The sequence below is a fragment of the Callithrix jacchus genome, chromosome 14 (genome assembly GCF_049354715.1).
Source record: "Callithrix jacchus isolate 240 chromosome 14, calJac240_pri, whole genome shotgun sequence".
In the NCBI taxonomy this organism is placed as follows: Eukaryota; Metazoa; Chordata; class Mammalia; order Primates; family Cebidae; genus Callithrix; species Callithrix jacchus.
Genome location: NC_133515.1, coordinates 82,529,494 through 82,553,134, shown reverse-complemented (window position 1 = coordinate 82,553,134; position 23,641 = coordinate 82,529,494). Strand labels below are relative to the sequence as shown.

General features: G+C 35.0%; 1 protein-coding gene and 1 long non-coding RNA gene across 51 annotated transcripts in view; one reads left to right on the top strand and one right to left on the bottom strand.

Annotated features, from left to right (window-relative positions):
* Positions 1-23,641, top strand: part of BIRC6 (baculoviral IAP repeat containing 6) — a 250,707-nt gene that overhangs the window by 110,471 nt on the left and 116,595 nt on the right. For 13 of the 50 annotated variants that reach the window (XR_013526681.1, XR_013526680.1, XR_013526682.1 and 10 more), the window contains 16 exons: positions 660-847; positions 1,982-2,296; positions 2,581-2,680; positions 5,183-5,397; positions 5,591-5,799; positions 6,124-6,470; positions 7,069-7,288; positions 7,874-8,007; positions 8,712-8,822; positions 10,755-10,882; positions 14,006-14,137; positions 15,150-15,365; positions 16,078-16,261; positions 16,897-17,052; positions 19,061-19,194; positions 19,885-20,038. Coding sequence is in view for 45 of the 50 variants with exons in the window: in XM_035272854.3 (XP_035128745.3) it covers positions 660-847; positions 1,982-2,296; positions 2,581-2,680; positions 5,183-5,397; positions 5,591-5,799; positions 6,124-6,470; positions 7,069-7,288; positions 7,874-8,007; positions 8,712-8,822; positions 10,755-10,882; positions 14,006-14,137; positions 15,150-15,365; positions 16,078-16,261; positions 16,897-17,052; positions 19,061-19,194; positions 19,885-20,038 (2,943 nt within the window). In the remaining 5 variants the exon portion in view is untranslated. Of the gene's footprint in view, positions 1-659; positions 848-1,981; positions 2,297-2,580; positions 2,681-5,182; positions 5,398-5,590; positions 5,800-6,123; positions 6,471-7,068; positions 7,289-7,873; positions 8,008-8,711; positions 8,850-10,754; positions 10,883-14,005; positions 14,138-15,149; positions 15,366-16,077; positions 16,262-16,896; positions 17,053-19,060; positions 19,195-19,884; positions 20,039-23,641 lie in introns of all 50 variants that reach the window. The other 37 variants (XR_013526678.1, XM_035272851.3, XM_035272850.3 and 34 more) reach the window with 6 other exon arrangements.
* Positions 18,646-23,641, bottom strand: part of LOC144579323 (uncharacterized) — a 35,336-nt gene continuing 30,340 nt past the window's right edge. The window contains exon 3 of the long non-coding RNA XR_013526683.1: positions 18,646-18,739. This is a non-coding gene — a long non-coding RNA (uncharacterized LOC144579323). The remainder of the gene's footprint in view (positions 18,740-23,641) is intronic.

Genomic DNA, 23,641 nt, shown 5'->3' with positions numbered 1-23,641 from the left:
GTGTGTTGTTATTTCTTATGCTCAAATTGTATAATAAGATTACTCTCATTTTTAATGATTCCTCTACTATAACAAAAATATTTGCAAAATCAATAGTATACTGTCTCTGATTTTTCTTTGCTTTAAGAAATTATTCCTCATTTCTGGGCTGAGCATGGTGGTTCACACCTGTAATCCCAGCACTTTCGGAGCCTGAGGCTAGTGGATCACTTGAGGCCAGAAGTTTCAGAGCAGCCTGGCCAATATGGCGATACCTCAGCTCTACTAAACAAAAATTAGCCAAGCATGGTGGTGCACGCCTGTAATTCCAGCTACTCAGGAGGCTGAGGCACGATCATCTCTTGGACCCAAAGGTGGAGGTTGCAGTGAACCAAGATTGTGCCACTGCACTTCAGCCCGAGCAACAGAGTGAGACCCTGTCTCCAAAAAATATATATAAATAAAAGTATCTCCTGAATTTCCTACTAGTATTATCAGTATACTTAATTTTACCATTAATGTTTCCTTATTTATACTTTCCAGATTTCTTTTTTAGAATGAAAATTAACTATAGTTTTAGCATCAAAATAGTGTCAAAATATTTGTAAATGTTTTCTCTTTAACTTTTTCTTCATCCTGGTGTTTTTTTGTTTTTGTTTTTTCCCCTTGTCTTATGCCAGTGAGTTCCTTCGGGGTTACTCCTGCAGTAGGTGGACTATCATCTGGGACAGTTGGGGAAGCCTCGACAGCCCTGAGTTCAGCAGCCCAGGTAGCTTTGCAGTCTCTCTCTCATGCAATGGCTTCAGCCGAGCAACAGCTGCAGGTGCTGCAAGAGAAACAGCAGCAGCTTTTGAAGCTTCAGCAACAGGTTGGAGACTATTTGGCTCTTTGTTCATGCTGTCTCTAAACTTCAAAAGCTGAAAAAGTACTTTAAAAATGACTGTTCTTTTCATAAAGAAAAGTAGGTTGACCAATCTGAGCTAATCATTTTCAACAAAAATTGAGGTAAATTCTTTGTTATATTTAAATTTGTTAAAATTGTATGAATATATCTTATTTCGTATATATTTGAGGAATTATGATTGATATTTTTGGTATAATCTTGAAGTAAATCCATTTTCTAAACACTTGGTCAAATAGTATGTACAGTTACTAGTTACTATTTACATGGAGTATAGTACCTAAAACATTTTAAAGAACAATTAAAGTACTGTGACTTAAAATTCACTAATAATGACAGATGTTTTATAAATTTCATTGTGGCCTAAATTCAGAGTTCCCAATTGCCGGGCCACAGATCAGTATCAGTCAGTGGCCTTTTAGGAACTGGGCCGTGCAGCAGGATGTGAGCGGCGGGCAATTGACCATTACCACCTGATCTCCCTCTCCTTTTACATCAGCAAGGGCATTTGATTCTCATAGGAGTATGAACCTTATTGTGAACAGTGCATGTGAGGTATCTAGGTTGCAGATTGCTTTTGAGAGTCTAATGCCTGATGATCTGAGGTGAAGCAGTTTCATCTGGAAACCAGTCCCCTGCACCCCTGCCACATCTCCATGCATCCATGGAAAAATTGTCTTCCATGAAACTGGTCCATGGTGTAAAAAAGATTGAGGACTGCTTGTTTAAATGAAATGTGTGGCAATTCCAGGTGACAGATTGTATTACCTTAGTCAACATGAGAGTTCACCTCCTGATAGTATTTTGTTTTGAGCAGAATTTTGTTTCCTTATTTACATTTAATTGTTCTGCTTCCTTTTCACCGCTACTTTGAAAGATTCCTAGTTCCCAAATGCACAGGAAATTTTGTGTTAAATATTTAAAGAAGTGTATATGGCAAACAATGATCTATTTATATGGAGTCCAATTTTGATTTAATTTCATCTTTAAGTATGATCAATTTAATCATGTTTATCTTCATAATATATGCCCATGTGGTATTCCACCAAAATTTAGGTAGGGAGGATTAGTCTATATATGTTGCTTTTACTTCTTTTGCAGAAAGCAAAGCTGGAAGCCAAGTTACATCAGACAACAGCTGCAGCAGCTGCAGCAGCGTCAGCAGTAGGTCCTGTTCACAACTCTGTGTCTTCCAACCCAGTGGCTGCCCCTGGATTCTTCATTCATCCATCTGATGTTATTCCACCCACTCCAAAAACAACACCTCTTTTTATGACTCCACCACTCACTCCACCCAATGAAGCAGTTTCCGTTGTGATTAATGCCGAACTTGCACAGCTTTTCCCAGGCTCAGTCATTGATCCCCCAGCAGTCAATCTTGCTGCACATAACAAAAATTCCAGCAAGTCCAGAATGGTAAATTATGTTTTAAGTAGGTGTTGGCTTAGACATGTAAAAATATTTTGAAATATACTTTTAACTTTAGAAGGCAAAATTTTTAATACAAATAATCTAATTTGATGTATAATTTAATAATCAGATCATTAATTTGATTTATCAGATTAGATTATTTTCTTTTATAAAATATTACAGTACATACATTAAGAGAAGAAACTTACTAATTCAATATTATGGTTAGTAGTTTTTGTAGAACAAGCCTAATATCAATATAAAGTTAGACTTTTTTTTTCCCCCTCTAGAATCCACTTGGTTCTGGTCTTGCCCTTGCAATTTCTCATGCTTCACATTTTCTTCAACCTCCACCTCACCAGTCCATTATTATAGAGCGAATGCATTCAGGTAATCTTTGACTTTCTTAAAATATATATATATACTTTTTTTTTTTTTTTTTGCTTAGTTTGCTAGCCTTTTTAAGGCTCACTATTCTTCAGTTTGATTTTTTTTTTGCAAATTACATTTGCTCTTGGGTAAGTACATTTTATGAAGAATAAGCACTTACATGTTCAAGCTTTGTGCTTGCCAAATTGCATAAAGAGTGCTGTTGAGTAGTGTATTTGATCTCTATATGAATCTTGCCTGCTGATATATTATTGATGTAAATAATTCATTGTAGTTGGCCAAATTGCCATTACACTAGAAATTACATTCAAAATACTCCTAAAACTAGCCTACTTATAGTGGAACTCTTTCTTGAGAGGAGCTAATAGAACTACTGCTTACTATAATAACAGGTTAAGAGTAATAACATATCCTAGGGTCTTGTCTTCTGCTTATATGCTAGAGAACTGAGATTGAGATAGATGCTTTCAATTATAACATGCTTGTAGATAAACTGTAGGCAATTTTTTCCTTAGAATAGTTGGTTTTAACTACCACCAATGTTGTGCTTTAACAACAGTAGAATTCCACAAAATCCTCAGGGAAGTAACATGGTTATAGTATACACTGTAGCATGTATCATATTAAGAATTAAGTAATATTTGCGTTCTTTCAATGCAGTCATTTCCTCTTTGTCAGAGGGAGTTTGAAAGGTAAAACTTATGGCATTTTCTGCCCAATGAATCATTCATTGATAACAACATTAGTGTTGATAACATTTATAGTGGAAATTTGTTATTCTGCAGTCTTATGGGAGATGAGCAGTTGTTTACAGTGTAGTTTTTTTTTTTTTTTTTTTTACATAGCAATGACTATAGTACATACGCCTCCTGAGGAGGAGAACTATATTTTTTGTTTCTTGTTCAGTAATCTTTCTATTTAGGAAATTATTAGTAACTGCCTTGTTTTCTTTTTTTTTTTTCTGAGACGGAGTTTCGCTCTTGTTACCCAGGCTGGAGTGCAATGGCGCGATCTTGGCTCACTGCAACCTCCACCTCCTGGGTTCAGGCAATTCTCCTGCCTCAGCCTCCCAAGTAGCTGGGATTACAGGCATGCGCCACCATGCCCAGCTAATGCCTTGTTTTCTTTTAAACTAGCTCCCTCGAGAATAGCACTATCCCTTGAAGTTTAATTTAGTTGTTTTCCTTCACTATAAAATGTAGCTGGTAAGGTTACTAGCTGACCTCCACCCTATCACAATAAAGAAGAAAAAGAATTACGATATTATTAATGATCTGCATTCTGTTTTACTAGTTGAACTTATCCTTGTAATGTGTGTGAAATGAAGGATGTAAATCTGCTTTTTCTTCACCCATTTCATCTGGCATTGACCTGAAGAGACTGGGATACATCTATACTGGGGAAAAACATTGTTTGAGATCCAATGGAGGACCTTCCCAAGGCCTTTTTCAGTGGTAGTTTGATTGTGTATGATTGTAGTCATGCTTTCGCTTTCCATCTAAACCCAAATGAATGCAATATGCAGCTTCACAAGAAGTTAAATAGGGGTTAAGGAAGCTAAATCAAACAATACTATTTGGTATTTTAATGCATCTAGTTATGAAATTAAGAAAAAAAAATTGCCAGTGGCTGAAAGAAGAGCAGATTCATCCTTTATGATATTAACTAATATACTGCACTTGCTGATTTAAGGTTTTTGTTTTTGAGATGAAGTCTCATTCTGTCACCCAGGCTGGAGTGCAATGGTGTGATTTTGGCTCACTGCAACCTCCGCCTCCTGGGTTCAAGTGATTCTCCTGTCTCAGCATCCTGAGTAGCTGTGATTACAGGCGCACCTGCCATGCCTGGCTAATTTTTTGTATTTTTAGTAGAGAGGGGGTTTCACCGTTCCCCAGGCTGGTCTCAAACTCCTGAGCCCAGGCAGTCTACCCACCTGCTCCTCCCAAAGTGCTAGGATTATAGGCGTGAGCCACTGTGCCCGGCCTTGATTTAATTTTTTAAAACTCTAATATTTTAAAGAAGCTTGTTTGTATAGTGGTTGATTGCCTTAACTGTAACAGTAACAGTCTTACTCTTGTTTTTTTGTTTTGTTTTGTTTTTTGTTTTTTTTAAAGAGATGGGTCTCACTGTATTGCCCAGTGTGGAGTACAGTGGCTGTTCACAGGCGCAATAGCAGTCTAGTGTACTGCAGCTTGGAACTCCTCGGCTCAAGCAGTTCTCCTGTTTCAGGTCCCCAGTAATTGGGACTAGAGGTACCTGCTCTGTGTCCAGCTACTCTTAATTTTCTACCTAAGTCTTCAGGTTCAAAACTAACACGGACTGGGATTTCAGAAAATTTTTGAATCAGAATTGACAGGCCATTTTTACTTATTTACTTTTCCTCTTATTTGTAGTTTAGTGAGTTGATTTCATATTTTAAGATGAGTGCTCCAAACTGTTTTTGAGTGTATCATTTGGTTAATTGATATATTTTTGGTCAGCTGTTTCTTCTTTCTCTCATAGGAGCAAGGAGATTTGTGACCTTGGATTTTGGGAGGCCTATATTGTTGACGGATGTATTGATTCCCACTTGTGGAGACTTGGCCTCTTTGTCAATTGACATTTGGACATTAGGAGAAGAGGTGGATGGAAGGCGATTGGTAGTGGCAACTGATATAAGCACCCATTCACTAATTCTTCATGACTTAATACCACCTCCGGTGTGCAGATTCATGAAGGTAAAGAACTTTATGAAAGCAAATTGATATGCTTTCTATGTTTATGACAAGTTATGAAAAATAAACCTAATTAAAAAGTGTAACTGTCTTTTAAAATACATTGCTCAGGTTTTGATTGTGACAGATGTATATATATATATATATATATATATATATATATATATATATGTATATTTGTAATTTTTCATTTCAGATCACTGTCATTGGACGTTACGGAAGTACAAATGCGAGAGCCAAAATCCCATTAGGATTTTACTATGGTCATACCTACATCTTGCCTTGGGAAAGTGAACTGAAGTTAATGCATGATCCTCTAAAGGGAGAGGGAGAATCTGCAAACCAGCCAGAAATTGACCAGCATTTAGCAATGATGGTTGCTCTACAGGAGGATATACAGTGCAGGTTAGTACAGAGTGCAAATTTTAATCTTGTTGAAACTCTGTATTTTACATAATGTCTTGCGTATAATTCTCTCAAGAAATATCTTTTCATAGGTGTACAGTTAAAAGCAAAAGGAAGAAGGACAGTAGCACATTACAATAACCCTTAATGCATGAAAATGTTGTGATTAAATAGTGGGCTCAATTTATTAGTACCTATCAAGTGGGTAGTTCTTTTTAATGGATGTGTGTTAACAGGTTTGAGAGACTTAATTTGTAGCATTTGTATATGTACATAAAAAGAACATTACAAGAATTATTTTAATCAATCATTTTTTACTTTTAGGTATAACTTGGCTTGTCATCGTCTGGAAACTCTTCTGCAAAGTATTGATCTTCCTCCTCTAAATAGTGCTAACAATGCACAGTACTTTTTACGAAAACCAGATAAGGCAGTCGAGGAAGACAGTAGGGTTTTTTCTGCTTATCAAGATTGTATTCAGCTACAGCTTCAACTAAATTTGGCTCATAATGCAGTGCAGAGGCTCAAAGTGGCTCTAGGTGCAAGTCGGAAGATGTTGAGTGAAACATCAAATCCAGAAGATTTAATTCAGGCATCTTCCACAGAGCAGTTACGTACTATCATCAGATATTTATTGGACACTTTGCTCAGCCTGCTTCACGCTTCTAATGGTTTGTATTTGGCTTACGTATTTTAAAGGCTGGGAATATACGTGATGTGGTTTCATTGCATGTTTTAGGATCTGTGTCAGTATTTTCTATGAAATTTTTGTATTTTAAACAATGTCAGTATTTATGAAATGTCTCTAGGTTAATTCATTTCTCCCCGTTATTTTAAATATTTCTTAAATGATTTTTGTGTGTTTCTTTTGGGTTTCTGCTATTGACATGCACACCACTGTGCTACTGGCAGAGTAGTAAGTATTGCATAGAAGTTCAACAGTGAAGCTTTTCATATGCTGCTAACCTAATATAGAGCTATCATTTTGTAGCCAGGATCTATTTTTGATCATTACACATACACATTCACTCAAACAGCCATCTGATACATCCAGCTCCATAGGCAAGAAATGTAATTTACTTAAGTGCTACTTCCCTCTCCAAGTATCTAACAGATTTCTACATACAAGGAGTAAATAGGTCAGAAAATAAATAGTATATAATTATCTACTGATTACTAGAAAAAGGGAAAGCATATTTAGGCATGCTTATTTTAATATTATACCATACATTTAAATAGGAAAGTTTACTATTTTCTTTCTTGTAATAGGACACTCTGTTCCTGCAGTTTTGCAGAACACATTTCATGCCCAGGCCTGTGAAGAGCTCTTTAAACACTTGTGCATCAGTGGAACCCCAAAGATACGGTTACATACTGGTCTTCTGCTTGTTCAACTGTGTGGTGGTGAAAGATGGTGGGGTCAGTTTCTTTCTAACGTTCTTCAGGAATTGTACAATTCAGAGCAGCTTCTCATCTTTCCACAGGATAGGTAGGTCAGAATATGTTGGAGGTGTTTGTTATTAATGATTTCTACTTCTCACAGTTATTGGTCAGCTTATGAAATCTTTGAAATATGGATACTAAGTTGTGAATATGAGGCAGATCTCAGGGTTTGGGAAATGACCAGTGAAGGCTCCAGCACCGTGTATTGAAGGAGATAATAAGTGATGATAATTAGATTCTACTCTTTAGTTTTCTGATTGAACCTGTGGACTTTGTAGATCTGTGTTCATAAGTGTTTCTATTAGATTATGTTACTTTATATTTCTATTAGATTGTTACTTTATGTGCTAAATGTGTTTGTGGCTAAAAAAGTTCTTTCATTTACTAAGTCCTTGATTTCTTGTTAATAACATTAGAAAATATAACAAGTAGTTAGAAAAATAACTAATTTTAACTTCATGCCTCCAGATAAAAATCTTGCTTTCCCAATCTGAAATATGGTATGCTTTAAGAAGCAAACATTCTGTCATTACTCTGTTAAGTTTCTATGTAAATTATTTTAAAAATTGAACAATTAAATTGATTCTTACTGGATATTTTCTTTTTTTAATTTTAATTTTTTTCCCCCTAGGGTCTTCATGTTACTTTCCTGCATTGGTCAAAGATCACTTAGTAATAGTGGAGTATTAGAAAGCTTACTTAATCTCTTGGATAATTTATTATCACCTCTTCAGCCGCAGTTACCCATGCATAGGAGGACAGAAGGTATTAATAGAAAGCAGTGTTTTTTAGTAAATCAATATTCCTGTAAATATTGCTTTTAAAATATCTTCTCTGAAATACTTTAATACTAATTGCAGCACACTTAACATTTTTATGATATAAGCTCTTAAAAATGAGCAACCTTCATGTGATTGACTGCCATGTAGTTATTACTTTTAACAGTTATTACATTTTCATTATTTGAACTTAGTATAGTATTTTTTCTATACTATTATAACTAAAATCAAACTCCCTTATATAAGTTGAAGCTGTAAGGCACGGTTGTTCTTCTGATCAACAATAATGAATTTCATTTGGGCAGAATTTTTTATAGGAATAAAAACATTAGAACATAGTTTAGTGCTATATGAATTATAAGTTGAGAGTTAGATTTTTTGTTTCTGTTTCTGTGAGTCTGAGAATTGTATCTTATACCTTGCTTTCTAGTTTCTATATTACATTTTGGATTCATCCTATACTTAATCTATTCTTATACGTTAAAGTCTTTGTCTTTCATTAGATTTGATGTTCTACTCAGTTCCTGGCTGTAGGTGTCTAATTTTTAGGCTTATTACATATAAATGTTAGTGTTAGTAATGATATGTGTTTTAGACTTATAAAATACTTTATCTCACTTACTTTATCAGATCTAATTAGAAATCCTAACGTCATCTGGATGTTTTTCCTTTACTCTCATCTCTCTCTAGGAGTACTAGATATTCCCATGATCAGTTGGGTTGTTATGCTGGTGTCCAGGTTGCTGGATTATGTGGCAACTGTTGAAGATGAAGCAGCAGCTGCAAAGAAACCTTTGAATGGTAAAGACAGGGAGAGGTTTCTGACAGGTATCAGAAGTTTATAATAATACGTTGGTGGGGATTTTGAGTGACTTCGCAGTTGTTCCAGAACTGGCTATTGGCCTGGAGATACCAGCTGTATGTAATTTATGGAAAATATGAATTAACTTTACTATAACTCTGTTTAAAGATAAAATTTATACTTGGACTTTATAGACAAGCTTCTTTGTCTAGACATGACTTTTAGTTTCTAAATACTGCTATGACTTTGACAAGGTGTTTTCCCTCAGGCTCATTTAAACACTTTATATTAGCATGCATATGAGTGAGTGATGAAAGGGAAATCTGTAAAGAGTTCTTACCTTTTTTTCTTTGTATAATGTGTAATTTCATTTAGAATTATTGATGTCTACTAATTAACTACAAATGGTCTCTTTTAAAAATATAAAAATTCCCAGATTTTGAGTTGTAAGCTTGGTTTATTGGTCCGAAGCACAGAAAAATTTAAAAATTAACTTGTAAAATTATCTTCTTTTCCTTTTCCACTTAACAAAACTTTTTATTTTTATTTATTATTTTTCCTCAGAGATTCTTGTTCTGAAAACAAGACTTTTTAAATAAAGGATTTGAGTTAGCTAAATCCAGTATGTAAACCATTGGAGATATGTAAGCCTGTGTACGGCTCACATCTACTATGTAAGCCATTGAGAACCATAGCATTTGGAATACTGTACATTGTCAGGAACTCAGTATTTTTAAAAGTTGCCTTGAGATGTTATAGTAGAATCAGTTAGTGCATATTATCTTTAGGAAGATAATGGGAAATTTATATATATAAGGAATTTGTTTTATATTGATTTAAAAAAATAATGTATATGGGTTATTTTACTCAGTTGTAGGATACAGAGGTAAGAAATACAGTTAACATAAATAAAACTACATTCATATTGAGAAAGTCCGTATCGTCTGTCATCCAGGCTGGAGTGCAGTGCTCACTGCAACCTCCACTTCCCAGGTTCAAAGGATTCTCCTGTTTCAGCCTCCAGAGTAGCTGGGATTATAGGTGTATACAACCACGCCTGGCTAATTTTTTTGTATTTTTAGTAGAGATGAGGTTTCATCATGTTGGCCAGGCTGGTCTCAAACTCCTGACCTCAAGTCACCCACCTGCCTCGACCTCCCAAAGTTCTGGGTTTACAGGTGTAAGCTACTGCACCTGGCTGAGAAGCAGTCTTAAAAAAAGAAAAATACAAAATAAACTGTAATATAATCTTGGAATGTAACAGATAGTATTTATATATTTAGATACTATGGAAACATTGGTGGAAGGGTTTTTTTTAGGGGTTGAACAATTTGAACTGAGACTCGGTAACTAGGTAGTAAAGAAGAGAAAAATTTTTAGATAAGGAAAAGATGTTTTACGATTGGAGCTGGGTAAAATGTATTGGGCCTGAATTCAATGAAACAGAATAGTCTGGGCATAGTCCAGAAAATGAGAATAAGTATAGGTAGACAGTATGCATTCTGAATTATTTAACCTTATTTTGGCCGTTGTTAGTTAAATTATTGTTTATTCTTTTTTGGTCCCTGATTAAGAGCATGTGTGTTTCAAATGAGCAATAGTAGTATTTGTTGTTAGAATTGAATGACATTATCAAAATTGTCTTGTATAGAGATTAATCTTAATTGTGGAGGAAGATAGCTATTATATAAAAGAAAGATTGGAGACAGAGGGAACTGTGGTCTTGAATTGGGGTCTACATTAGAGAATTGATCGTTATCCAGTCTTTATAGAGTCAGTTCTTCTAGCAATTTCTTTACAGTGTTTTCCATATTAAAACTGCTTTTCATGATTGGCACATGTGTAACTGTGTTTTTTGTTTTCTCGGTAGGAAAGGTACTTTAAAATCACATTTAACAGAATTATTAATTCAAGTTTTCCTTCCCCTGTAGGTAATCAGTGGAGTTTTATTAACAATAGTCTACATACACAGAACTTAAATAGATCTTCTAAAGGCAGCAGTAGCCTTGATAGATTATATTCCAGAAAAATCAGAAAGCAGCTTGTTCATCATAAACAGGTAATTGTCAATACATTTAAAAATTTTTAATGTTTGAGTATATTGTTTTGGAGGTTGCATGAGATAGATTGCCATCAGAAACTAGGTATGATGTTCAATGAGCTCCTTAGTTTAGGAAAATTATCTAACACTTTGGAGACTTCAATTTCCTTAATGGTTAAAATGACAACAATGTATAGTTTACAGACTTTGTTGATAGTCCTTTAACTTTTTACCATCATCCATCTCTGTTACTACCATTGTAAATGAGGTTGTCTTTATATTTTGCCTAGTCAGAAAATCTCTCTTTCTTTGTTTTGCTTTAATCCAATCCATTTCCTTTCATTTAATTCTTAGTAGCCTTCAGTTGACCTTTGGATGAAGGTGAAACTCTTTAACATGGCTTCAGGGGTATTCATCACCTGCCCCTCTATCTAGCTTTCAGGTTTTAATTTTGGTTTCTTTTTCCATTTTTTTGTTTTAGTCATTTACACACACACACACACACACACACACACACACACACACACACACACACACTTTTAAAAAAATTTTTATTTTTTGAGTCCAGAGACTTGTTACCTAGGCTGGAGTGCAGTAAAGGACCATAGTTCACTGCAGTCTCCAAATTCCTGGGCTCAAGCAATCCTTGTGCCTCAGCCTTCCAAGTAGCTGGGATGACACCTGTGTGCCACCATGCCAAGCTAATTTGTACACTGTTTCTTGTGGAGATGGGGTTTTGCTTTGTTGCCCAGGCTGCTCTTGAACTCCTGGCCCTGGTGATCTTTCTGTTTTGGCCTCCGAAAGTGTTGGGATTATAGGTCTGAGCCATTGTGTCTGGCCACAAAATATTTTTATTATGCTTTAAGATGTAAGAATTCTATATGAAAATCTTGAGCTTTGGCATGTTAGGAAAGCTTTGGGCTTTTCAAATTTATTTTACTGTTTTATTTTTTATCTTTTAAAAAACTTTGATTTATGGGGCTTTTTTAAAAGGTAGGCTTGGCAATAAGTTGTTTATTTTTCACTTCTAAGTTTTTCAACTAGCTCAGTCCTTTGCTGGAAAAATGATGAGGAGTGTCTTCCTCAACTACCTCTTCTTTTTGAGACCTTTAACCAATTTTAGGTAGTATTAATTTGTATCTTTTAACCTTTTGCTCGATGCGTTTAATTAGGATGGGAAACAAAACCTATTGTGTAACCCAGTGAATATTTGTCTGTGAAATATTACTGTTTGATTCTTCATTATGAATGACAGTATTGGGACAGTTGGCAAAACTTAAAAGGTGACTCTGAGGGATAGTTGGTGGTCAGGCATCGATATTCTCTGATTTTGATGGTTGTAACTATGATTTGTAGAAGGTTTTATGTCTAGGAATTATACATGAAAGTAATCAGGGCGATTGGTCATCAGGTTACTAATTTACTGCCAAATGGCTTAGTGAAAACCAGTTGTATTTGTACAATAATTAAAACTGGCTATTTCAGAATAGATTAAAAATGATTTTTTTCTTGGTTATACTTCTTGCTTGTGTTAATTATAGAACTTTGGAAACTATTTTCTGAAAATACTGATTTGTAGTGATTTATAATTTTAAAAACGTTAACTTCTCAGTTATAAATATATAACTTCTCAGTTAACGTTTTTAAAATTATGTGTACATGCTAGTTTTAATTTAGGATAGAGTTTTTTTCATCTATGGTGATAACAGCCAAGTGGAATTTAAAAAATAATATTAGTAATATTTTTTTTCTGATACCAAAAATAGGTGTCAGGCAGCAGTAATGCCTGTAATGTCAGCACTTTGGGAGGCCAAGGCAGGTGGCTCAACTGGGGCCAGAAGTTCAAGACCGGCCTGACCAACATAGTGAAACCCCATCTCTACTAAAAATACAAAAAATTAGCTGATGTGGTTGCATGTGCCTGTGGTCCCAGCTACTCAGGAGGCTGAAGCAGGAGAATCACTTGAACCTGGGAGGCAGAGGTTGCAGTGAGCCGAGATCACACCACTGCAGTCCAGCTTGGGTGACACAGCAAGACTCTGTCTCCCCACCTTCCCCCCCAGCAAAAAAAGTCAATAGTAGAAATTTATGAAGTGTTCTCTTGGAAGGAAGGCTTATTAAGTTGTTAACTAAATTATTATTCATTTATAGTTTTGACTGTACTTTTCTAGTACTTTTCTATTTAAAGTAACTTTCTGTGTACATACACTGTGTACATTGCTCTGTGGAGAATACATTCAACAGATTGTAAGGTCTTTATGAACAGTTTTTTCTCTCCCTTGGTCCGTTTATTGCTATAGACTGCTGATTGCTGTCGTTTCGGGATCAGGGAGATAGGGTAGGAGGGAACTGTGCATATAATTATAAAAGGACATGAGGGAAACTTGTGGTGGATTTGTTTGTTATATTGACTGTCGTAGATACATGAACCAACACATGTAGAAGCGTATCCAACTAAATACACAGACACACACACACACATACACACACAAATGAGTGCAATTAAAAGTGGAGAAATCTGAATAAGATTGGTGAATTCTGTCAATGTCAGTACCTTGTGATATTATCCTGTAGCTTTTGCAAAATGTCATCATTAGGGAAAACGGTAAAGTGTACAAGAGATTTCTGTATTATTTCTTAATTTATTTATATATGGCTTAGTTATTTCTTAAGCTGCATTGTAGCCAGTAACTACAATGATCTCAATCCAAATTTTAATGAATATAAAATACAGACATACTAAAATGTGTACTACTCCTGAGATTTCCATAAAAACAAAGCTAAGAAATATTAAGCAATAAAAGTATTTTCCCATATATTTAATTAAAAATAAACTTCTTTTCCCTTTATTAAAAAAAAAAAATGTATCACTCAATTACGTTAGTGGCTTATATAAGAAAGTCTTCCAGTTACTTCTTATTCCTATGGGTAAGGGAGATCTTGATGATAACAGAGAGAGATCCCAAAGTCAGGATTTGAAATGATTTTTAAAAAATTAGCAACACAGTTAAAATTCTGTTATACTAAATCTTTCAAGATATTAACGCATTCCATTAGTTTGATGTATGAATTGTGAGAATAATTATTTATTTTTGTTTGTTTTTAACATCATTAAAGACATTGTTTATTTGTTTTATAAAGCAACTTAACCTACTAAAAGCAAAGCAGAAGGCATTGGTAGAACAGATGGAAAAAGAAAAAATACAAAGTAATAAAGGATCATCATATAAACTCTTGGTAGAACAAGCAAAACTAAAGCAGGCCACTTCAAAGGTATGATCTGTACTTCTCAATATAGTTATCTCAGTAAAGTCAGGTATAATCTCTAATTATCAAGAAACTTATATATTATTCTGCTTATCAACAGAGAAGGCAATATACTCTGGATTTTTTTTTTGGTGGGGCAGCTTAACTCAAGGATGTATGATAAATGTAGACTTGAAGTATAGTTCCAATGTATTACCTTCAAAATGGACTGAGTGCCAGTAAATTGAAGATAAAAGACAGTGGAATATGTAGTTTTGCTAATGTGGCATTGATAAAGCTGTTTTTTCCATTTTATAATACAAAATTATACAAGATGATTGCAAATACTATGTATCGGCCCCACAAATAAAATTTATATGTAAAGTGAAAAATGTGACATTCTCTTTCTCCTTAGTATTGTTATTGGAATATTTTGGTGGCTGAATTTACAATTGAAACTTATTTTGGGTCCAGTGGTGCTCACAAGGCTCAAATGTAGTATGTCTTTTCTAAGTGAAAGTGAAATTCAACTGTTCTATAAATAACATTTTTAAAACCTTGATGTTTACTTTTTGAAATTTAGAGGGATACCATATATGTACCAAACAAGTGTGTATTCTTTCTATAATGTGAAATTATAATTATTTCACCAGATTTTGAAATAACTCGAATATTTTGTACTTGATGTTATGTTAGTTTTCTTTACCTTCAAACTTCTACAAATTATGTTTAGGTTGTTATGGTAATGTTTATTTCTTGTTATCGACTTAGCAATGTATTATGTACAGTGAACATCTGTAGAATTTCACTTTTCTGAAATTCTGTTACATGTGATACTTTACTACAAATAGAAAGTAAAGTATATGGGTCAGTTTAGCTTTTAGTATTCTTACTTTTTGAAACTTAGGGTAAATCTAAACATTTTGTTCTTTAGAAGTTATAATATGGAGTGAATATTTTTGTTACATAAATCTAAATCCACTGAACAAATGTTCATTAAGTAAACATTGATTTAAATACTATAAATTTTTGTGTGCAGCACTTTAAGGATTTAATTCGTTTACGTCGGACTGCAGAATGGTCTCGTTCTAATTTAGACACAGAAGTCACAACAACAAAAGAAAGTCCTGAGATAGAACCACTTCCATTTACCCTGGCCCATGAACGTTGTATCTCAGTAGTCCAGAAACTTGTTCTGTTTCTTCTCTCCATGGATTTTACATGTCATGCAGATCTCTTATTATTTGTTTGTAAGGTATGTAAACTGTAAGTATAGACTTCTAGGGTTGGCTGGGTGCGGTCCTCATGCCTGCAGTCCCAGCACTTTGGGGGCCGAGGTGGGTGGATTGTTTGAGTCCAGGAGTTCGCGACCAGTGTGGGCAACAGGGCAAAACCTTGTCTCTACAGGAAAAAAAGTATAGACTTATAGAGTATTTAAAAGCTAGGAAAGGATGTTTTTAATCAATTTTGATTAAGAGAAATAATGATGCTTCTTTGGATTCGCATTTTTGCTATTAATTTTTTTATTGTGTCATGAAAGATTTAAAAAGTCTTTTCAAACCCGATTTATATTTTAATTTAGTTAAAAGTTGAGGGTTTGAAATGTAAATAATGTGGATGTGTTTATCTCCAACCTGCCTTTCTTAATAAAATAGAAAATACACAAATAAGTGTCAAATTATATTAAAGAAGGACTTTTAATGTCATGATTGCTTTCCTATGGCATATTCACTCTTTGTAGACCTTTAATTCTTTAGCTATACAATTAGATTTTAAACCAGATTTTAATATTTGATTCATGTAATTACATTCTTTTGCATTCCATCTCAAGCATTTTTTTGACACCAGACTCATACATCATTATTGAAACCTATTAGTTCTGTACTAAAGTATTGGTAGACTTCTGTTATTGTTTGAAAAACATGTAATTGCTATTTAAGTGTATGATTTTATAAAATGTATTACAGGTTCTTGCTCGCATTGCAAATGCCACGCGGCCAACTATTCATCTGTGTGAGATTGTGAACGAACCCCAACTGGAAAGACTGCTATTACTTTTGGTTGGAACTGACTTCAATAGAGGAGATATATCTTGGGGTGGTGCTTGGGCTCAGTATTCCTTAACTTGTATGCTACAGGATATTTTAGCAGGTGTGTTAGGATTTTTTTCATAGAGTATGTCAAAATTACCTTGTCATTGCTCAACTAAGAATCTTAATAGGGATCTATAACCCCTTAAAAGAATAAAAGGTCTGTTTACTTGGTTTAATGTCATAGCAGTAGCAACCATTCAGAATTACTTTTGTATTTAAGTATGTTGATATTCATGATAAATGCAAGCCTTAAAAAGGTGTTAGGTTATTAAAGTGCATGAATATTTGAGCTAGTCTGCTTTATTATTGATAGCAGTGCTGTGCTGCTTACTGGGTGAGGAAATAATTTTGCCTCAGTTTTTTCATATATAACGTAAGGATAATAAGAATAATCTTTCTATAAGGTTGTTTTTATGAATAAGTCAATTAATGTATGTAAAGTAATTAAATAACTCTTTGTACATGTTATGTGTTCAGTATTTTCTACTACTTGATACTTGTCTCCAGCATTTGGAGGTAATACAGTGATTGCTAGCATTCCTTAGATGTGTGGGAACTCTTTTGCCTCAGATTCTTTTATAGTTAGTAGAGCATTTATTCTGTCATTCTCTGAACTAGAGGAAAAAAATATGTTTTAATATGTTTCCAAAATCTGTATAAATTATTAAAACAGGACTATCCCCTTACATACAGGAGAATTACTGGCTCCAGTAGCTGCAGAAGCCATGGAGGAAGGAACAGTAGGTGATGATATAGGTGCGACAGCTGGTGACTCTGATGACTCCCTTCAACAGTCCTCAGTTCAGTTGCTGGAAACTATAGATGAACCTTTGACACATGATATAACAGGTAAATTTTTATGTTATGTTTTCTTCTTTACTTTAATTCTATTAAATGAAACGTTTCAAAATAAAGAATGTTAGAGAAACAAAAAGTTGATTTTTATATTTTTCTATTAGTTGTTTGGCCTTATAAACTAGATCCATTATTTTCCTGGTAAATAAATTTTGTCTTGGTTCTCTGAATGAATGCCTATTACAACAAAGTGCTATTGTTTCATAATGTCCTAATTATGTTGATATAGTGTGATTTGGCTATGATGAAGAAAATGCTTTGTAGAAAACATGAAACATAGAAAGTGACGAAGACAGCAATTTTAAAAGCTCTTACTCTTTAAGATCCAGCATGTGATTTTTTGGTGTATTTTTTTCTTTTTCTTTCCCTTTTAAAAAGTATTTTTGTAAATTAGCATGCATAATCCTTTATCATCTTCATACCCCTTAATTTTCAAAAATCTGTTTTGGTTACTTACCTTATATATGTCAGATGCTGCAGTCATTTTCAACCATTTGTCATTCCTTAATCTTAGGTTTGCTCATAATTTGCTGTTACTTACTTGACATTCTCTTTATCTGGAATAGATTTCCTATGTGCCTGATGCACACTTCCTTATCGAAGGTTCGCATAAAGCATGCCTTTCTCTAAGAGCCTTTTTCTGTCACTCCCAGCAGAGTTGGGGACTTTGCCATTTGTACGTCCCTTGTACTCTCAAATATCTCTGCTAACACATGTTGTCAGTTTTAATTATTGTGTACCCTCACCTCTGAATCTCTCTTAATTTATTGGATTGGAGAGTTTTATTAATCTTCATTTACTTATACTTAAGCCCTCATACAGGCTGGCATTTACTGGGCATTTTATAAAGTTATATTGAATAAGAGGATGGGAATGATGGAAAAGTAAGACTTATAATGGGTACTTATGTGAGTTGTAAGAAAGCTACTTAAAAATTTGGAGACATTGAGAGAGAATAATTTCTAATTCATAACTGAAAAATAAGGTAAATGGCTTCCTTTTTTTTTTTTTTTTTTTTTTTAAATAAGACAGAGTCTTGCTCTTGTTGCCCAGGCTGGAGTGCAATGGCATGATCTCACTGCAACCTCCACCTCCCAGGTTCAAGCAATTCTTATGCCTCAGCCTCCTGAGTAGCTGGGATTACAGATGCCTGCCACTACACCTGACTAATTTTTGTAATTTTAGTAGAGATGGGGTTTCGTCTTGTTGGCCAGACTGGTCTTGAACTCCTGATCTCATTATTTGCCCACCTTGGCCTCCCAAAGTGCTGGAATTATAGGCATGAGCCACTGTGCCCAGCCAGTAAATCGCATTCTCTTTTTTTTTTTAGACAGACTCTCGCACTATTACCCAGGCTGTAGTGCAGTGGCATGATCTCGGCTCACTGTAATCTCTGCCTCCTGGGTTAAAGCAGTTCTCCTGCCTCAGCCTCCCGAGTAGCTGGGACTACAGGTGTTCACCACCACACCCAGCTTTTTTGTTGTTGTTGTTGATATTTTTAGTAGAGACAGGATTTTGCCATGGTGGCCAGGATGGTCTTGATCTCTTGACCTTGTGATCTGCTCACCTCGGCCTTCCAAAGTGCTGGGATTACAGGCGTGAGCCACCGTGCACGGCTGTAAATGACGTTCCTATAACTTCAGTCCTCTTTGCTTTTCTCTTTAGTACTGGGTAACATTACCTGTAATAATGAATGTAATATAGTGAATTACCTGTTAGATGTAAAAGAATGTATACTACTTAGTAATGTTAGTAATTATTTTTAATAGCAAAGTTTATGCAACTTACTTGAACAAGAGCTAATACTATGGTCTTTTCCCTAGGAAAGCAAATATCAATACATCTTTATTTTTATTATGTATCATGGAGCGATATGTTTGCATATATAGAGTTTTTTATTAAACATATGTAACATGCAAGTAAAATAACTTTTTGTAACATTATGTCATCTAAATTTTATGTGATATACTCCACTAATAAGATCACTTTTAATTATTGGAAGGTGCACCTCCTCTGTCCTCTTTGGAAAAAGATAAAGAAATTGACCTTGAGTTACTTCAAGATCTAATGGAAGTTGACATTGATCCTTTAGATATTGATTTGGAAAAGGACCCTCTTGCAGCCAAGGTTTTTAAGGTATGATACATTAGAATTTTCTTTGAAAGGAGTCTTTTGTCTCATACTTTTGGCTTAGTAATTACTTAGAAAAGAAAAATATACATACTTATCACGAATGCAACTTATTATTCAGCGTATTCACAATGCATTAAATTGCTGTAGGTACTTCTATTGTAGTTTTTTAAAAAAGCCTACAACGGAATAGTATACATTTTTATTAATATGCCTATTAGTAATTACCATACAGAAATGGAAACCACATTTAAGTATCAGAAGTATAGTTATAGATCACCAACATTTCAGACAGCCATTTAAACTCATTCGAGTTGAGTTCATTACAGATTCTACTTGTATGTTAGCCTACTTCTGTGTTTTTTGTTTGTTTGTTTGGAGCCTACTTTCTTTTTTTAAAGGAGAATCACTTGTAATACTTTATGGTGGTACTTTATGTTCTTTGGTACGTAAGAGATTTTATTATGGATGCTACTTATCTTTCAGTTTCTAAACATACAGAGTATGTTTAGATTTTGGCAGAAAGAAAATTATTGGACCATTCTAAAAATTATTAATATTATAAGTGGATTTGGGAAATTTAAATGGTAAATAGAATATTTATTTTGTAGTTCTGTTTGTGTTTAGATAATGTAAATAATCTGTCATTCAGCCAAGAGGAAAAAGTAAACTACACTTTTTTTCCATTATTTTAAGCCAATAAGCAGTACATGGTATGATTATTGGGGTGCTGATTATGGGACCTACAATTACAACCCTTACATTGGAGGTCTGGGAATTCCTGTAGCAAAGCCACCAGCAAACACGGAGAAGAACGGATCACAGACAGTTAGTGTTTCAGTCTCTCAGGGTAAGTGTATGTTTATATTTTAAGGCATATGTTCTTCTTAAAACAAGTCTCAGATGTATGTATATTTTGTTCTTTGAGAAATTGAGCCTGGGGGTATGCCAGTGGGTTTAGTGTGCCATGAGTACTATACAGAGCTGTTTCTCTGTAGTCAGTTTGGTGGAACTTCCATCTTTTTGGTTCTCTATCAGAATGACACCTAGTATGTGTTGTGTGTGAAGGCAATGATTTTAATTAATTGTACTTTAATTCTTGATTTTAATAATAAACTTGTATTTTATTTATAAACAGAAATTACATTAAATAATTAAATATTGCTTTTGCAGTTTCCTTTCTTTTCTTTTTCCTTTTTTTTTTTTTTGAGATGGAGTCTTACTCTGTTGCCCAGGCTGGGGTACAGTGGTGTGATTCCATGTCACTGCAACTGCCATCTCCCAGTCCAAGCAATTCTCCTGCCTCAGCCTCCTGAGTAGCTGGAATTACAGGTGCCCGCCACCACATCCAGCTTTTTTTTTTTTTTTTTTTGGTATTTTTAGTAGAGACAGGGTTTTACCATGTTAGCCAAGCTGGTCTTGAACTCCTGACCTCAAGTGATCTGCCCGCCTCTGCCTCCCAATGTGCTTGGATTACAGGAATGCCTGGTCTTATTTTTTTTTGCTTTTCTAGTCATGTAGAATGTATCAGATGTATTAACTTTTAAATATATTTTTCCCTTTTCAACCCTGCTACCTCTGTTATAAAATATTTTTTAAAAATTTGGCGATCATTAAAAAGTCAGGAAACAACAGATGTTGGAGAGGATGTGGAGAAATCGGAACACTTTTACTCTGTTGGTGGGAGTGTAAATGAATTCAACCATTGTGGAAGATAGTGTGGCAATTCCTCACGGATATAGAACTGGAAATACAATTTGACCCAACAGTCCCATTTGGGTATATGCCTTTACTTCATATATACCCAAAGGATTATAAATCATTCTACTGTAAAGATACATGCACACGTATGTTTATTGCAGCACCATTCACAATGGCAGAAACTTGGAACCAACCCAAATGCCCATCATTGATAGACTGGATAAAGAAAATGTGGCACATACACACTATGGAATACTATGTAGCCATAAAATGGATGAGTTCATGTCCTTTGCAGGGACATGATAAAGCTGAAAACCATCTTTCTCAGCAAACTAACACAAGAGCAGAAAACCAAACACTGCATGTTCTCACTCATAAGTAGGAGTCGAATAATGAAAATACATGGACACAGGAAGGGGAACATCACATACCAGGACCTTTTGGGAAGTGGGAGGATAGAGGAGGGATAGCATTAAGAGAAATACCTAATGTAGATGATGGGCTGCTAGGTGCAGCAAATCACCATAGCACGTGGCTACCTAAGTAACAAATCTGTACGTTCTGCACATGTATCCCAGAACTTAAAGTATAATAATAATAAAATAAAAAATTGAAACACATTTATCAAAATGTTTCAAGTTTAATGCAGAGAATGCTTATTCTCCATAACCATTTGAGAGTAATTTGATGTAATATTTGTTTTGTTTTGTTTTACAAATCAGGACATTCTTCCACATACACACATCAAGAAGCATATTACCTCAAAATCAGGAAATTAACATTACTGCTATCAAACACTGAGAGCCCATTCAAATTTTAGTGGTTGTCTAGTTAATGTTTTTTATGCACAAGAGTCCAGTGAAAAATCATGCATTGCATTTAATTGTAATGTCTCTTCAGTCTCATTCAGTCTGCAGTAGTTCTTCATAGCTGACCTTCATGACATTCATGCTTTTAAAGATAGCAGTCCAGTTATTTTGTAGAATGGTCCTCAGTTTGTGTTTGTGCTATTTTCTTGTAATGAGATTGAGCTATTTTCTTGTGATTAGATTGAATTAATGCATCTTGGCAGGAATATCCCACAAATAATGTTTCCCTCTGTCCTCCCCCACCAACCCTCATTTCATTCAATTAGGTAGCCTGTGGTTTTGATCTCTCTCACTATTGGTAATGTTAAATTTAACTACTTGATGAATGAGTTGTCTGCTGGGCTTCTCCCTTGCAAAGTTAGTCTTTTTCCCTTTGTAAAAATGTTTTGTGGTCATTGGATTTTTAGTGGGGACACATGGTCTTGTTCTATCACCCAGGCTGAAGTATAGTGGTGTGATCTCAACTCCCTATAACCTCTGCCTCCTGGGTCAAGCAGTTCTCCTGAGTCTCTCAAGTAGCTGGGACTACAGATGTGTGCCACCATGTACGGCTAATTTTTGTATACACAGGATTGCCTAGGCTGGTCTCAAACTCTCAAGCTCAAGCAGTCCATCTTCCTCAGCCTCCTGAAATGCTGGGATTAAAGGTGTGAGCCATAATGCCTGGCTTCTATAAAAAGTTGTTTGGGGGCTGGGAAGCAGAATGGTTCTTGGAAACTATACATATCCTGTTTCTCACAAAATTTCTTTTTGAAAAAATTACTGGCCATATGTGGTGGCTCATGTCTATAATCCCAGCACTTCGGGAGGCCAAGGTGGCTGAGGTCAAGAGTTTAAGACCAGCCTGGCCAACGTGGCAAAACCCCATCTCTACCACAAAAGAAAATTAGCTCTGCCTGGTGGTGGGCGCCTATAATCCCAGCTGCTCAGGAGGGTGAGTTAGGAGAACTGCTAGAACTCTGGGAGTGGAGGTTGCAGTGAGCCAAGGTCATGCCATTGCACTCCAGTCTGGGTGTCAGCGAGACTCCGTCTCAAAAATAAAAAAATTACTGTAATAGTTTATTCATTTAGTTTTGACTGGACTCATGGTTTCCTTTTTTATCCAGTAAGTTATGTCTTACTGTCTTTTTTTTATTGTGGAAAAAATGTAAATAACATAAAATTTTTCTTTTTGATTTGTTGAGATAGGGGTCTCACTATATTGCCCAGGCTGATCACCCACTCCTGGGTGAGCCCAGTCCTTAAACCTCAGCCTTCCAAGTATCTGAGATTACAGCATGCTCTACCACACCTGGCATATTTATTATTTTGACCATTTTTTGTGTGTATATAGTTTGCTCTCAATGAGTATATTGATAGTGTTGTCATCTGTTTTTTGCTGTTCAATTTGTCTCATTTGATGGGTAGGATTTTCCTTGAGATTTTCTCATTATTTTAGCAATTCCTAGTTCTCTGGCAAAACATGGTAGCCCAGGCTCATCTTTTGCTTTAATCTGTCCCACCCTGGGAATTAGTCACTTCTTAAAGGAGTATGGTATTTCAAAACCTTTTAAAGGAGAAATGTTGTTAACAAACCATGATTTGGGTCATAGGTATATGTGTTGCTATTTTGGGACTGTTTTCATTCCCTGTGGTGAACAGAGCTAGGGCGTATACACAGACTTGCATTTATATTTCTATGTGGGTATATCTGTCCTGAATATGATGAGTTCACATCAGTATATCTGAATTTAATCTAATTTCATAGGGTTTATTTGAGCTTTCTTCCTTTCTATAGTTATAGCACTTTATTCTGACAATGAGAAACCTGGTGCTCATGATCCTTAATATCTTTGTTTCCATTATCGTTACTTCACTTATTTAATATTTCTGTCTCCATATAA